At 41.6% G+C, this 17,259-nt stretch overlaps 1 protein-coding gene across 2 annotated transcripts in view; it reads left to right on the forward strand.

Moving 5' to 3' along the window:
• dpf1 (D4, zinc and double PHD fingers family 1) overlaps nucleotides 1-17,259 on the forward strand; it is a 38,490-nt gene that overhangs the window by 13,545 nt on the left and 7,686 nt on the right. The window contains exons 2-8 of one of the 2 annotated variants that reach the window (XM_040131808.1): nucleotides 220-327; nucleotides 1,328-1,455; nucleotides 3,841-3,930; nucleotides 4,869-4,947; nucleotides 5,053-5,184; nucleotides 7,424-7,429; nucleotides 10,410-10,454. In XM_040131808.1, the coding sequence (XP_039987742.1) occupies nucleotides 220-327; nucleotides 1,328-1,455; nucleotides 3,841-3,930; nucleotides 4,869-4,947; nucleotides 5,053-5,184; nucleotides 7,424-7,429; nucleotides 10,410-10,454 (588 nt within the window). The remainder of the gene's footprint in view (nucleotides 1-219; nucleotides 328-1,327; nucleotides 1,456-3,840; nucleotides 3,931-4,868; nucleotides 4,948-5,052; nucleotides 5,185-7,423; nucleotides 7,430-10,409; nucleotides 10,455-17,259) is intronic. The other variant, XM_040131807.1, reaches the window with a different exon arrangement.

Consider the following 17,259-nt stretch of genomic DNA (forward strand, 5'->3'; position numbering starts at 1 on the left):
TTAAAAACTGTATTAATTAAAAGACAACCATTTACACCACAACCATTTATATTTTTGGCCATGCTAGAGTTGTGGCTCTAGGGATGGAAAAATGCCAGTCGGTCTTTCCACCTCTTTTACCACTATTGGGTAGATTAAGATTTGTTCATATGCTTATGAGTCACTTATGAATCATGTTAGTATGTCCTATATCAAGCTGTGTATTCCTCTGTGTTTTAGGTCATGCTCCAGGTCAGTTGTACACATATCCTGCTCGCTGCTGGCGCAAGAAGAGACGGCTAAACATCTTGGAGGACCCACGGCTTGTACCGATCGAGTTCAAGATCGGTAAGGAGTGAATGGGCCCGACCATTTGAGGAGCTTTTACCATTGACACCATTGTGGAATCTGTCTGTCTTTTGGGTACATACTGTATTGCTAAATTGTAAATTAATGCAGGCCATTAATGTTGAACCCCTTGATGAGCCGCTTTCCCCTTTAATTTGAACATATTCAAAACATATTCAGAGTACTATATAACCCACACAGAGGCTGCTAGCATGCTCATTTATTTCCACTTGAGTAGCTTTAAGTTTTAAAACTTCATCTTTATTCCACCTTGTCTGACATTATCCCATACATGGTATACTCTGTATCAGCTTGTTCAGCTATAATTGAAGCTATGCTATTTCATAAATATGTTGCCAAAATTCAGCCCTTGGTGTTTTTGCAAACTTTTTGAAGTTTTAAAAAATTAAATTGAAAGTAAAATTCTGTGAATTTAAACAATGTTTGGCTGTTTGGCTGGAAACCAACGTTTTTGTGGTTTGGTTTTGCTTGCCCACCAACAGATCAGTGAGGGTTGACATGTATCTTGTTTTTCTAAATTCAAGAGGTCAGAAAATATCACAATTTCCTCTTTATTTCTACCTTTGTAATAGCTTTAACAAATAAATAACACTTAATGGATCATGGCTCTCTCACCACTGAGGTTTGTGTTTGTATCATAATGGAAAGAAAGTTTCATGTACAGTCAGAGTTATTAGTTAAAACTCACAATAATTTGCATATTTTGCTCATTAAGTGACAGTCTGTAGCAGGTGGGTTACAGGGGAAGAGAAAACATCTGTAAAGAAAATGTGGAAAATTCCCTCAAGCCACACCCTCAAACGTGAAATTCCATCCAATATGCAAATGATCACTTCAGTCTCTGTATACTGCAGAAGTCCTTGTGCCTTCATGAACCAGCCAAATTTTGTTTCCTCGGGGCAGTGTCAGCTCAATTGAGCATGTCAGCATGAATGTGAGATCTCTGCTGTTTTCTGATTGTAATTGTCTCATTCCTCAGACTATGAGGCTTCTCTAAAGAAGGAGGGGGGGATCCCGGATGGTCCTGTGCTGGAGTCGCTGCTCGCAGGGGAAACCCTGGACAAGAAAGTAGAAACCAAGGAAGAAGAGCCAATGAGCGAGTGTCAGGTGAGACTCATTGTTTCTCTTTCTTCCCTCTCTCATTTCCCTCTTCCGTTCTTTGTTGTTCTCTGCGTCTTGTTCTTGTTGTTTTCCTCTTATGTCAGCCTGTCTGTCTCTTTTTATCTGTCTGTATTACTCTCTAAGTTTGTGTTTCTTTATCTGTCTCTGCCTTTGTCTCTCTCGGAGTGTGTGTTTTGTTGGTGACATAGGCTCCCGCAGCTCTGACAACTTCCCTCCTGGCGCAGACTGTGTGTGCATGCTTGTGACTGTTAGTGATTGCACTGCAGCCAGTCTTGGTGTTTTACAGGGAATCCGCTAACGTGTTTTATAGGTCAGCCTTGTGAATAATGTTTTAAGGGACATTTTTAAGGGACATTTGAGGGAAGGCAAGCCAGCTTTTTTCTCTTTGTCATCCTTACTGTGCGCCACACCTTGTGGCATTCAGTAACTTCTGAGCAAAAATTTAGAGGTCCCACATTGTAGAGTGTCTTTTTTTGGTTATAAAGCAGGTCTAGGTATGTAAATACTCCTTCCACGAAGAAATGTACGCAACCCGAATTCAGACACTGTGCCTGTAAACGAGCCGTCAGGACCCTCCGTAACTTTGTGGTGTCACAATGAAACCGTCACTGCCCTCAGCCATTCCCCCAGTATGGCTGAACCAGATCCACCTTCCAATATTGCGGGATTCAGTTTCTCCAAGTGTTTACTTGAAATCTGCTATATTTTTATTCATTATTTTGCTTTTTGATCGATCTCTATTAAGGACTTCTTTTAGTGCTTTGTTCGGCCTCTCCAACGATCTTTTCACCTTTTAATCTTTTTAACGTTATTCTTCTACCGATCATTGGATTATTTTTCATCTTTTTGTTTTAAGTTTTCCATTTTATTAATTCTGAAAACCAATTATTGTCATGGCTGTGTGTGTGTGTGGACTGCAAATTTGCTTACCCACAGTTATGCTATGATATCTACTGCCTGGAGTCAGAACTCCGAAAAAAGGACAAGTATCTTGACAGTTTTGTCTCCGTAGCTGCTGCCTAGGCATAGCATATTTGGTATATGCAGTCTTCCACTCTTGCTCTCCCAGCTGCCCAATCACCTATCTCCCTGATGTCCCCGATGGTCTCGGATTCTGCGGCCATGCACGCTCCCCTGCTGGCCATGACGCACACTTGCACTGTACCGGTCTGCCCAGAGGGTCTAGCAGCTCTGGAGAGTGAGCTGGAGGCAGGGGCAGTAGGCTCCACCACTTCCGCATTGGGGTCACCCAAACGGTGCCAAATGATCCAGGGGTTTACACCGGAACCAAGCTAAAGGCTCCGATGTATAGCTACACACCAAATCCAGCCGTAGCATTTTAGTACAAATATGACAGGAAAGTATAAAATGTGGGACCTTTAATGCCCATCTGGCTGAGTGTTTCACCTGCTAGAGGCCGTTGCTCTTGAACTCTTGAACTCAGATGGACAGCTAATCAATCAACAGTTGAGTTAAAGGCCCTCACAGCTCTTTGAAAGCTAAAGTGTCGTTTACTCCAGGGCTTCCTCTAACTCCAGCCAAGCTTGAGGCTCTTTCAGGTAACCTTAATGCTATCTCGTGTTTTCCTATAAGGACAAAAAATATTGAAAAGCCTCTTGTCTTAAAGGGGCGCTTTGCCGATTTTACACATGAAGTTCAGTTTATTTTTCATGAGGAGCAGTACACATCCTGTGAAGTTATATAATGTCTTCTGTAGCCCTGGATGGAGCTCTCTGAAGTTTGAAAAAAATTACCTTGATGACGTTATCAGGGTTATCTTGCCTCGGACTTGAGACTTAGAGTTTCCAATAGAAAGCCTGCATTACAAACTGGAGGTGAGGGGTATGAAAGAAGTGGGTATATAGGAGGTAGGTCTCATAAAAGAGGCTATCTATGGGACATGTAGGATCAAGTGTTTTGGGGACTTGACCCATATTAGGGACTAGAAATATGCATATTTCATCCTTTGCTGCTTGATATTGTTCTTTCTTTCTTAATGTGCCTCCGAGGATTCCCCTGGCTTTATAGAGGTAGAATACTAAATTGCATTTTGAATCCTTTCAATTGAGGAAGTCGTAAATGGAATCTTTATTTCAATTAAATGGTGACACATTTGGCTATATTTAGTGTTAATGGTTCTGCTCTTACAGTTGTTTCCTACACTAGGATTAAGCAAATACCCTCAGAATCAGCAGGGAGACCACCCAATGGAACCATGTTGAACAAGGCAAAAGGAAGTAGTGCCTGAGATTGCTAAAAAGAAAAGAAAAGAAAAGAAAAAAAAGAGAAAAGAAAAGGAAAACGGAAATATAATAACCTGTCTTAAAGTCTACCCTACTCCATCTTTCTCCTTCTATATCTCACCCATAGAAGTTGCTTGTTGGGGATTTCCCTCACGAGCTGGAGGTAGATGAGATGGAGGAAGACGTTCCGAAGCGAAAGAACCGTACCAAAGCACGGGTAAGACAACAGTGAAATTTCATATTTCATATCACAGTCAAAACCACAGTCAAACTGTGGTGAAAGTTCAGTGTCCTGCCAGTCAGACACATAAGCATAAACAGCTCTGGATTAGTCAACAGTTAAGATAACAGCCTATAAGATATTCTAATGTAGAATACTTGAACACAAACCTTGCATGCACATTTGAATTTTCAGTGAAGTTATAGCCTGAAAGTCTTGGGAAAAAATTGCAAACACATCTACAAGAATGTCACTTTTTCGTCATTCCAGGTCTGGGGATAGGATAGTTTTGAACTGACATATGTCACATAGTGTGTTTGACTTCTACATCAGGAGTATTTTTGTGCTTGCTCTGTAATGAAATGTTATCTGACAAACCAGCAGTTATTATGAAGAGTAGATGCAAACTGATCCAATCATGCTGAGACAACCTTTTTTTTTTTTTTTTTTTTACAATTTTGATTATATCGGACAGGTTTTTTATGCACTGTTTTTGGGCATCCTATGGAAAGATAATCAAGTGTTCTCAATGCATTCTGGAAAGCATCACACACACATACACATAGACAAACTGATACACACATACACATGCTCCCACACAGACACCAGGGTTGCTAATTGGAGCTGTTGCTCCCCTGCTAGGTGTCATCAACCCCCTCCTGCTGGAAGTAGAGCTTTACACTGAGAGCAGATGATTAGAATGTAAATGTGCGTGTGCATGAATGTGTATATGTGGGTATGTAGATACTTGAACACACAAATGAGGAGTGTGTTGTTACGCTCTTTTTGTTGTGTATGTGTGTGCATTCAGGACTTGTGTGACAAGTGGGGAAGTTCAAACTTTTCATGTGTATCTTATGTACATGTGTGATTTTGCATGTGATTGTCTGACTTGTTTACAAGTGTGTGTGTGCGTGTGTGTGTGTTCGCTGCAGGCCTACGGTGTCGGAGGCATGAGAAAGAGACAAGAGCTGCCTGCCATTGAAGACAGAGACAAGCCTTACGTCTGTGACAGTGAGTGCAACATTAAGTCTTTCTTCACATTTCTCTTTATGTTTCTTTTCTTAACTTACATGTACAGAAAACTAATATCATACACTGTATGTGCGTGTATTCCAGTCTGTGGAAAGCGCTATAAGAACCGCCCAGGGCTGAGTTACCATTATACTCACACCCACCTGGCAGATGAGGAGGGGGAAGAAGACTCAGAGAGACACACACTACCCTTCCAGCGCAAGAACAACCACAAGCGTGAGTCTGCTGTCTGAATATTAAACTTACTTAGAGTTGTCTTGTCCCCCATTATTATTTACCTTATATGGAGTGCTTTGGTTGGCTGGACAGACTGATTCCGTGTGCTCTGTTACGGAATGAACATGTAGTAGGTGTAGCAGTTTCAGGGTCATTCCAACAAGCATTAATAATCAAAATATTATCAAGAACTATTGATCGTCCCAGAGTTCCTCCTGCAGCATTAAAGATAGCTACAGTGCTGACTGAGGTAAATCCAAAGTTTGCACTTGTCTGGATGAAAGATAAGATTTAAGATTTCAGCCAGTGGAGTACTGGGTTTAGCTGATTTCGTCAGCTCCCACAGAATTGCTTTTCAGACCTGCAGTGACGCAGGTTTGAACTGTGTTTGTGGTAGATAAAAATTATGAAAATGGGTCAGTGCAGGTCATCCGACCTGGCTTCTCAATTCACTTCTTGACGTGGGTTAAACAAAGGTCAGAGGTTAGCTTTGGTGAATTGATGATTCATTTATGGATGGAAATTGTATTTAATGTGATTGATGTTTAACAGATCTGACTAGCCTGAAAAGAGCTGAAAGAAAAAGATCATTTTATGCAACCACAGTTGAAGATAGGAGTCTCTGCGGAGACATCAACAGTGACAGCAAAGATCATGTCACAGCACCCTAATGCGAATGGGGACAAACAGGGGAAAAACATGCATTGAGTAGACCTCCAATATACACATTTCTTCTATGAAAGGTTAGTGGTTTTACTCTGACAGACACACTTAAGCCTGTTGTCTCCTTTCCATAGGCAGAATATGTGACTCCAAGTCTATTGGCAATTGTACTTGCAGTATTTGCAAGGGTGCCCCTAGGCTAACTTTGCCCAAGGGTGATTTTACCCCCCCCCCCCTTTATTCATTTTTTTGTTTTCTTACGGTGTAACATTAAACCTTTCACTGTCTGGGCTGCTTTTGCCCACGGCTAAAGTCACTGTCAGACTTCTTGAATTAAGTGTCTGACAGTCAGTTAGAATGCAGAGTCAGCTGCCAACAAGCACAGGGAATCATATAGATATCTATTGTGATCTCACAGAAAAACAAGCGTTGAAGTAACTATTTACATCTAGTAAAAGGACAAGTGACCATCACTGGGCAGGGAAACACTGACTCCACATTAAAGCAAAATGATCTATGTTAATCTTCTAGAGTGTAAAGGTGAACGTCATTCCAGAGTTTCCATCAGTCATCACCCATTTGAGTTAATGCAACAGCTCCTGCAAAGACATGTCAACTCAATGAGAGAACAAACAACTCTTCAATCAACACTGATCAGCTAAATAACTGTCAGTCACCAGTCATACACTCTGGGAAATTTCCAGTGGACTCTACATTTGTACCTTTCAATTTACAGCACACAGTATGGCTGCAGCTGTCAGTGGCTTAATGAGTAACCATTAATGCGCTGGTCCAGAATATCATGATGTAGTTTTAATGAAGACCCATGGTATTGCTTGCTAACGCCTCTAGCACTTCTTGCCAGACAGTGTGGGAATGTATGTTATTGCAGAAAGGCAGGGGAACAGATGTTTTTGTCATGAAGTGGTATATCATAGATTGATACAATCAAGGGTTTTCAGCCATGCTAGTGGCATGGCTTTATAAATGGCAATGTTGGGTTTCTAGCTGGTCATCTACCATTGTGGTCCCAGACTGAGATATTTTAGCAACTATTGAAGGGATTGCCATGAAACATTTGAACATTCGTGAATACCAATGACTTTGTTGTTCCTCTGACTTTTCCTCTATTGCCACCATGAGGTTCACATTTATGGTTTTGAGTGAAGTGTCTCGACAGCTATTGGATTGATCGCCATGAAATTTGGTACAAACATTCATGTTTCCCTCAGATTGAACTGTAATAACTTTGGTGATGCCCTAACTTTCCATCTAGCAATATCATTAGGTCAAAATTGCAATTTGTCCAATGGTTTATAACCAAATGCCTACAAAACTAATAACATTCCCATCAGCCTCAGCTGTACTTTGTGTTTAGTGCTAATTAGCAAATGTTAGCATGGTAGCGTAAAATGGTGAACATTATACCTGCTTAGCGATAGCATTATTATTAGCATTCTACCTGCTTAGCATTAGTATTGACAATGTCAGCATGTTAGCATGCTGTTGTTAGCATTTAGCTCAAAGCACTGCTGTACGAAAGTATAGCCTGACAGAGCTGCTAGCATGGCTGTAGATTTTTGTCTTGTTACTAACTGACCCAAGATTTAGAGGGATGCAAGATATCAAACATACTTTATTTCACAATAATAAATCATTAATGCAGAGGATCACTGTTTTTGCAGTAGGTACTGTCATAAGGAACAAACCCATCAGTTTATCCTTACCTACCCTTAACCAAAAAAAAAAAAACTTGTCAATGTACGTAATGCAGGATTTTGCAGAATCATCCAGCATCAACATACTCTGGCAATGAGGTTTGCAGGTACATGAACAATGTCATCAGCAGGAAGAATACAATCTGCAAAGTTTTCCTTCTTCTTTTCTCAAAACAAACATTTTGATATGTAGCAAGAACAACACAGTTGAAGCTGACATTAATGATGGCCACCGTTTCATTTATGTGTTCCAGGGAGCCAATGTGCACAAACCACGGCCTTGTTTCCCAAAAGCATCTTAAAGCTAAATGCTCTGAGTCCAACTGTAAGTCTATGGGCTAAGATCATCCATTTTGGGAAATGGAGCCCTGGCATTGGCACTGCATGGAGCAATTTGATGGAAGGTGGCCATTATAAGTGTTATTACTTACACCTGTGTTTGACAAGTTATAATCCCCATCATGAATAATTTCTCATGTACATCTGGCTCATATGCATTTACTCACGTTGAATGTCAGTCTGGATTTCACCTCATGCCACATAATGGGACTTTTGGATTTTATTTAATCACATCAACTGTGGAAAATAAGTATGAGAGTCACTGAATATTGGCAGACTTCCTGGAGCTGTAAATTGGCCTTGTGCAAAACCTGGAGGGATGTAGTGTTGTACAGGCATTTAAAGAGTAGATCAAGATTGTCCAGAGATCAGTTATGCAGTTAAAGCATTGAATGGTAGTATATGCATAACACTGCTATGGGTTGTAGGTCTCCCAAGACTGCAGTTATAAGGTGCCATAAGAGAGAAATAACAGTGTACAAGTAAAGCAAATATTTAGGTTTCTATGAAAAGGTCATGACTCAGACTTCAAACATCCGCTCCTTTCAGCTGCAGCATCAACACTAACCAAATTGCTTGCTGTCTTTGGCTATTTATTTTCATCCCCAGGGCCAATTTTCTATCAGTGTTAGGTTTTTCTTTTGTGTTGTGTTCTGTCTGCGTGTTTTGCTTGTTTGCAAACACTTTTAAGGATAATAGTATGCATTTATCCAGCAGGAGACTGTGTTTTGGTCAGTAATCGTCAATAAAATGACTCCAGTTGTTCACACTCATAAAAAACAAGGGAAATAGCTGTGGACATTTGAAAAGAGAACACAGACAGTTCATTCACTTTCTTTGTTCCTCCCGGTCTTAAAATAAGCAATTTGCTCAGAATAAAACACAGATAAAAACACACACAAAAACTCACATATCCACATTATCAGTTTATGCTGCATGACAACAATGTCCACACTGAAACTATGCCGCCTCTCAGTTAATTGGCAATGTGTGTGTTTTTAAATTGGCCTGTCTGACAGAATGGACTGGCCTAGTACGTGTATATATATGTGTGTATGTGTGTTTCTGTGTGTGTGTGTGTGTGTGTGTGTGTGTGTGTGTGTGTGTGTGTGTGTGTGTGTGTGTGTGTGTGTGTGTGTGTGTTTGTGTGTGTGTGTGTGTGTGTGTGTGTTTGTGTATGTGTGTGTGGCCATGCTGCATTCTTAGGTCTCTCCAGTGGAGGAGAGCAAGAGAGACAGCATTTGAATTGTTTAATATCCCCCAACACTCCCTCCCAAACAGTTAGTAATCACACAAACACACACAGACACACACACACACACACACACGCACCCACAGCCTCAGAAAATGCAATCTTCTCTGCTGAAATGAAAAACGAAGCTTAGCCCCTTTTGGTTGGTGTGTATGTACGTATGTGTGTGTGTGTATGTTTGTGTGTGTGTCCACATTCACAAGTGCACATGCATTTGCAAGGTAGTGTGTGTGTACAAACATGTGAATGGGAATACATTAATATGAGTTTGTGTGTGCACCATTATAGCTTTCCCCAATCTGCTGAGTGTCATGAAGGAGACTTCACCTCTCTCCACCCTTTGGTATATTGCCACATATGTAATAATATTAATATGGCTCCCACAAATGAGAGCAACCCTGCATGCATAATTCATGCTATATTCTTGCTCAAAAAGCTGTCTAGACGCTATAGTATGTTTGCAGCATCCACAAGACCAGTGAAAGCTAAAACTTAAAACAGAAACTATAAAACTCTATCTCTTCTGAACCTCATCCAGCTCCATTCTCACTCCCTGTTTTTCCATCAGTGTGATAAATGGCAGATTATTCCACCAGGAGATGAGATTTTCCTTCCCTCTCCCTCTCTCTTCGTCCATCTTTCACCACTTTCCTCTTCTCCTCTTGCTCTGCATCCTCACTTAACCCTCCTCTCCCCTCCTGTTCTGCCTCACGTTTTCCATTGTCCTCTTTCTTATTTTGCTTCATCCATCATCCAGCTTTGGATTTTTCTTTTAATTTATTTCTTTGCTTTGTGTCTACACTCCCCCTGAGCACCATCACCAAAAATCAGCCACCACTAATAAACCTCCCCGTATGTCTGGATCCCAGCCGATATACTGTTTACACAAAATGATCAGTGCCATTAAAATTCATGACTGCACCACATACTATTTTTTTTAACTCTTCTTTTACTTCTTTTAAACAGGACAAGAAGAAGGTTGGAGGTGGACAGGAAGGGAGGGGGAGGAGGAAGGGAGAGTAGGATGGAGGGCAGAGGTGTGGGGGGTTCTCTTTTGCTATTGATGTGATGGTGGGAGGGGTGGGGAATGAAGAAGAAGAGAAGGAGGCTGAGGAGAAGTGGATGAATAAGGGGAATGTTTACTTTAGAGGTCGGCCCTGCAGTGTCCACCTGAAAATTGTTTTTTTTGTTATGAGAGCGAGAGGGAAGGTGGTAGATGAGAAAGGGAGACAGATTAAAATAGCAGAAATAAGATAAATTGATTGCAAGAAGGCCACAAACTGAGAGAAACAGCAACTGTGAACAAGTGAATGAATGAACGAGAGAAATGAAAGAAAGACAGAGAGACAGAAAGAGAGGCAGAGGGGGAGGTAGAGAGAAGGAGGGGGGGTAGTTGTCATTAAATCCCCCTTCTCAAATCAGAACTGAGATTCAGAGGCCACTTTATCTGGATGGACAGACGGTCCTACGGTGTGGAGCAGCAGGGACGCACTGAGTGTGTGTGTCTAAAAATGGACTAAAAACGCATTCATACATGTGCATATTTTGTGTGCGTGTGTGTGTGTGTGTGTGTTTTTGTGCTTGCGTCTGCCACTGAGTCTTGTGAATGTGCTGTATGGGCAATCATGCCCAACTTTGAGTGTGCATGTGCGCATGTGTGTGGCATGTAATTGAGCCCTTTGAAGGTCAGCATCCCTCTGTTCATACTTACCATTGTTGGTTGTTGTGTTTTTTTTTTCCCCTCCCTGTTTTTTGCCTTGTGTCTCAAAATGGCCTCCCTGTCCTCCTCCCGCTGTCTGCAGACAGAGGAGTGAAGGACGAATTTTGATCAACCAGCATCAATATAAACCAACACTGACCAACCTAAAATGGCCCCTCCCCAGTCTGTGTCTGTTGTCACTGCATATGTGCACCACTGCCTCTGGTTTTTCCCTTCTCTGTATATCTGTCTGTCTTTCTCTTCTGAATAATACAGCAAAGGTGATGTGAGGTGTGGTAAGATTCCAGCTCTTGTGTTTATTGCTTTGTCTATTACATTGCCATTTATAGCAGTGTCACTGGGCAGATACAGATGTGTTCCTCTGCTAGTCTTTGTCAGTTCACTGAATCTTGTAAGATGTTAAATCTTTGCATTGAATGCTACCAAAACTTCTATATACTAATATTTGGTTAGAATGACAAATTATTACATTTAAGTCATCCTTTGCCCTAAATCTTCTCAATTATTCAGTAGATTTCTGATTAGATTTTATTCATCCTTACTCTCAAATGTGAAAGTAAGGATAAATTTGAAGTATAGATAATGCCAAAACTTGATATATGGCTTGATGTGCACGTATGTCATATTTCTACATGTTCAGAGAGTATATGTGGAAATAAAGAGCATGCAGTGCTTTCTGGATGTGTTCTGAACTTTTCACATACACTCCTTCTCACCTTTTGATTGGTTGAGTGTTGCCGCTGCCTCACGGTACAGGAAAGGAAGGGAGAAACTGCTGTTGCCTAGCAATCCGGTTGCCATAGATACCGCCAGGGCTCCCTCCTAAAGAGTACACTGTTATGTACATTGAAAAGAGAGAGAGAGAGATGGTGGAGGAGCGAGGGAGGAGAGTTATGGAGAGAATAGAAAGGGGGGGGGGGGGTGGAGGGAAGGAGGAAGGAAGAGAAGAGAGAGATAGAATAAGGAAGAAGAATGGAAGAAGTTGAAGTACAGTAGAAGCAGAAGGGGCACAGAGGAGTTCATTAAAAATAATATAAAGAATGGGAGGAGAGAGAGAAAAGAGACAAAGAAGCAGAGCGAGAAGCAGAGAGTTGTACAGACTGAGAAAAAAAAGAAAAAAAAAATCTCCTCATGATTCATCATATAGATTCCCCCAGACAGTTGGGATAGTGAAGGCAGGGTAATATTGGAGTCTGCTTCATCTGGTATTCTGTCTTAACATGTGGTACTGTGGCTTGCTGGCTTGCTGTTTTGTGGTTCCTCAGTTGTCTTGGCCATGTTTGGATAAGCCCCCATACTACCACAGCCCTCCCCTCCACCACCACCAATACCACCCACCACCCCCAGGCCCAAATCCATCCTCACCCTCTATCCGTCTCCTGTTGTCTGTTTTTCTGTCTGTGACTGAATGCAATTGTAAAACACAGCAATAAGAGGAGAAAGTAAGAATCAGTGCAACAGTTTCATACATGACACATTCTCAAATTATTTCTACTAAAATATTAATCTCCAAATGTTCGTTGATAGTTGATATAAATAGTAATTTAACTTTTGCACATTCTAGTCTAAACTCGGTCAAATTACTCTGTTATTCCTGGAGAACATTCTCTTGAACACAAATGACTCCTTTTACAAGTTTTTTTTTTTTGAATAAAATTCTTACATATAGTTAACACAAGCAGCGATAGTTACCATAACTGAATACACAAAGAAAACGGCAACACCCATTTCAGTGCACAAATACCACAAAAATGGGATGCAGATTTCCAATTTAAATGTCTTTTTTTTGTAAGATTGTTCCTTTTTTACACTTATGTTTTGTTTTAGCCTGACTGGTCATTTGACATCTCCACATGACAGTGCAGGGCTGACACATAGTATAGTGGACCATGTGAGGTTGGGCACAATTCAAACAGGATTTCACAGTCACATTCCCAGCCGGTTCTCTCCCTAGAACAAAATAGGATTAATAATTTGCATTTTAACTCTTCACGGACAGGGACACAAGCCTGGCTAAGTGGCTTTTTTTTAAGTGTGTGCAGATGTGAGTACATGTCCACAAAGTATCCATATACATAGGTATAGGCTCCGTGTTTTTTTGTCTATGTGTGATTTCTTTACATTCATGATTTATGGGGGAGTTAGCGTGTTTGTGTGTGATTTATTTGCATGTGTCCATTCGCTAAATGTGCACATATCTGCAGACTGCAGAGCCTGATGGACTGTGTGTGTGTTTGTGTGTGTGTGTCTCTGTTTCTGTGGGTCAGTGTGATTACAAAGCAACCATAGATCAAGTTTTATTATGCACCAAAACTGCCTCTGTCCTCTCTCCTTTGCAATGTCATCTCTGCACACAAGCTCGCATTGCAGACACACACACACACACACACACACACATACACACAAATGCTTGCGCCCAGACCCACAATGCACTGGGAGTTACGCAACCTGCTGACTGGACATGAGTGAAAGTAACACTTGTGTGTGTGTGTGTATAAGGGTGAGGGGTGGGGTAGGTTTGGTGGGTGCAGTGATGGAAAAGCAGCAGAAATGAGGGAAAAACAGAGGAAGAGCATGGCACTGGTGCAGGCAATAGAGTGACAACAGATGGATTGCAGGAAAGATTCCCAATTTCCTCTTTGAGAGTAAAGAAAAAAAATATAGAGAAAACGAAATTAGGAAAGGGAAGCGAAAAAAATGAAGCACAATGAGGCGGAGAGAAGTGATCGAATCAGAGGCAGAGAGAGCAGCAGCAATAATGAGAACGCATGAAAGTGCAAAGAGAAAGGGAGAGGAAGAGGATGGGAGAAAGAGTGAGGGGAGGAAGATGGAGAGAGAGAGAGAAAAGGAAGGCTGTGACTTTTCATCTGTGACTGACGGTTTCCATCTGACTGCATCTCTACCTCCTTGTCTGCATAAAAAACCTGAAGATGTCTCCTTGAGAATTCAGGATTTGTGACTGTGTGAATTTACATGTATGTGCTTTTAATCTGTGCCTTGATTGTTGTCCATTTGTTGATCCCTTTGTTTCATGTTAAAATATGTACAATATCTGTGACTGTAATTAGGTGTGTACATGTGCGTGTGTGTGTGTGTGTGTGTGTGTGTGTGTGTGTGTGTGTGTGTGTGTGTGTGTGTGGCTAGACGAGGGGTTACAGGGACTCTCATTCACCACATTAAAGAGGGCAAGTGGGGGATGGGGCAGAAACTGGACGGCAAAAGTTATTATGCAAAGGCTTGGTTGTAAATCTTTGAGTGTATGTGTGTGTGTGTGTGCACTCTACTGTATGCATGTGGTTGTGGGTGTGTTTCATCTGTGTGTGTGTGCTCTCATTTTATTTGTGTGTGCGTGCGCTGCTCCTGAGAGGCTCTCCTCATTAAGCAGCAAGGCGACAGGAGTGCAGAGTGTGTGTTTTCACACACCACTGCTCCGATACAACGGGAGCCACTTTTTTCGCTTCCCTTCCTTCTCTCCCCTTTGTGCCTCCTCATCTTCCTTCTCCTCCTCCTCTTCTCTCTCTCTTTTTCTCTCTTTCTTTCCCAACTTGTCACATCTGCTCTTGAAATCCTTCCCTGCCGCCTCCTTTTTCTCTTCTTCTTCCACCTTCGTATCTCCTCCTGATCCTCACTCCTTCCTCCCATCTACACCTGCAGTACTGGAGTGTTTGCTGCCTTCAGTAACTGTGAAGAACAGATACACTGAAAATGAAAACATTCACACTCAACTGTTGCTTGTTAATTCCCATCTAACCCACAGCCGTGATTAACCAAGTTTTATATTTATGTGATGTTGGTAACCATGGCAACTGTTTCTTTGTTAATGGCTTAGCTTACCTTCATCTACACAACAGATGAGAATATAATAGAAGTTAAAAGAAGCATATTAAAACACTTTGAGCAGTTCAAGTGAATGTCATGCAAAGGTTAAATATGCAAGAAAGAGAGACAGAAAAGTGAGAAGAAAGAGTTGGAAAAAGATGAGAAAATGTAAAAAGTCAGGTGGAAGAGAAAGTGAAAAAAGTCAACAGGTAGGCCTATTTGTTTGCATGTACTTCTGTCTTTGTTAGGACCAGTTTTATTTATAAACCTTATGGAGTGAAGACATTTTGGCCGGTCCTCACAAATATAAAGGGCTGTTTGAGGGTTAAGAGTTGGTTTTAGGGTTCAGGTTAGAACTAGGTTTAGGTTAGGGTTAGGGTAAGGGGCTAGGAAATGCATTATGCCAATGAGTGTCCTCACAAAGACAGAAGTACAAGTGTGTGTGTGTGTGTGTGTGCGTGTGTGTGTGTGTGTGTGTGTGTGTGTGTGTGTGTGTGTGTGTGTGTGTGTGTGTGTGTGTGGAAGCAGTGGTAATTCCCTTCAGATGGAAGCACTAATTTGATGAGGCTTCCACTGTGGCCGGCCAGAGGATGAGCTTATCGACCAGCCAGAGTCAGGCTGTGGTTTGGTTCCAGGTCAGAGTCTGGGAGGGAGACGGAGGAGAGAGAGCAAAAGGGGGAGGAAGAGCAGAGGTTGGACGCATAGAGAGATAGTCCAATACTAGAGGAAGAAAACGAGGGCTAAGGCCAGGTTGAGGATACAGACATGAAGTCACAACTATGTATTTTTGTTGGCACTTTACTTTCTCATAGCTTTTTTTGTCTTGCTGCTTTTCTTAAGAACAAAGTGTAAGAAATGTTCTTCTTATCCAGGTCACCATTAGTTACAGGATCTTCAAATAAACCTGTTCTACAAATACATTTTTTCTGTCAGAGGGTTGAGATCATTTCATTTTCATTGCAGTCCAAGTTTTTCTTGTCTTCGAAAAATCACACTGGCAACTTCAGACTCAATATGAAAAGTATAATTTAAATGGATATATTATTGCAGTGCTAACAGAGAGAACTGTGGCTATCCATTGAAAACCATGTATCTCCAAATTTTCAGACAAAGCTGAAGGATCAGATGTTTCTTTAGTGGTTATCCTACTTTTTAAAGCTTACCATTAAAACCCATTGAATTATCAGTGTTGTTTTTCTAAGCTCAGCAAAAGGTAACGTTTTGGACATACATGGTTTTCACAGAACAGTGAATTATAATAAAGTGATTTATATGTGAGGATTTTAGCTTCTGGAGTTTCATTGTTTCTCCATTTTCCTCTGCTCTTCTCCTTTTCCTGTCTTTTGTCTTTTCTTCAACACAGAAAGCCACAAATACTCAATTTTTCAGCTTGACCATGAAAACTCAGTACCTTAGTAGTGTTTTTTTTAGCATTAGTTTATCAAACCATAGAATGCATCAATAATAATAATACATTCATAAAATAAATAAAATAGGAAAGTTGAGAATATACCATTTTTTTATGAAAAGTAAGGAGAGACCTAAGTTGAAAGAGGAGCAGGGCAAGAGGTGGTAGAGAGCAAAATAACAATACAAGGTAACGAAGGAATGGAATGGAGGAGGAAAGGAGAGAAAATGAGACAGGGGGAGAGAGAAATTATAAAGCAGAGAGGGAGGAAGGATGGAGAAGGGTAGGTGTTGGGGGGTAGAGGAGGTGGGGTGAGAAGCATTTGAGGATTCATCTCTTGCTGGATAATTCCCAGGAGGATCTCTCTCCAGCACTTGAAAGCTGTGAAGTGTGCGGTTCTGCTCATACTCCTCCTGGTAATTGGGAGAGGAGAGGAGAGGAGAGGAGAGGAAGGAGGGAGGGAGGGGGAGGAGAGGAGGGTCAGGTAAAGGAGAGAGATATGGAAGTTAAAAAAAATGGGGGGGGGGTTGAAGCCGGGAAACATTTGGAGATAGAGAGGTGCAGGAGGAGAGGTAAAGGTAATGGAAGGAAGTGAAAGCAAAAAGAGCCACCTGACTTGAGCCATCTTTCTTTGTTCAATCTCTCGTTTTTCCCCGAACCTGTTATATATCTCCTTTATTTTTGCTCATTAGCTCACTCCTCTTTATTCTTTCTCTCTATCGCTGTCCTCATCCCTCCCTCCCGTAGCTGGCGATGGCGTGTCTGTGGTTGCAGGCGGCTTCTGAAACATGGCCGCAGGCGTTTAATCATTGATGGAGTTTTTTCCTCTATGCAGGCAGGCCAGCGGGCAGCCCCGGCTCACTCATATGTGTCAGGACCTGCTGATTCACTCTCTGGGGCCTCCAAGCACGCACACACAAGCACTCGCGTGCACACAGGCATGAATACAAAAGGCAGAGATGCACACACATAATCGTAGCAAACAGACACAGATAAAATGTAGCCTGACTGTTTTTCAATTGCTCTGTGTGTGTGTGCGTGTGTGGCTATCCACATGTGTGCCTTACTAGTTTATCCCACCAGGGATTGTGAGGCCCAATCAGCAGCAGTGAGCCCAAATAAAAGCAGCAAAGATAAAAGCAATTTGTTTGACCAG

This window comes from Xiphias gladius, chromosome 7 (genome assembly GCF_016859285.1).
Source record: "Xiphias gladius isolate SHS-SW01 ecotype Sanya breed wild chromosome 7, ASM1685928v1, whole genome shotgun sequence".
Taxonomy (NCBI): Eukaryota; Metazoa; Chordata; class Actinopteri; order Istiophoriformes; family Xiphiidae; genus Xiphias; species Xiphias gladius.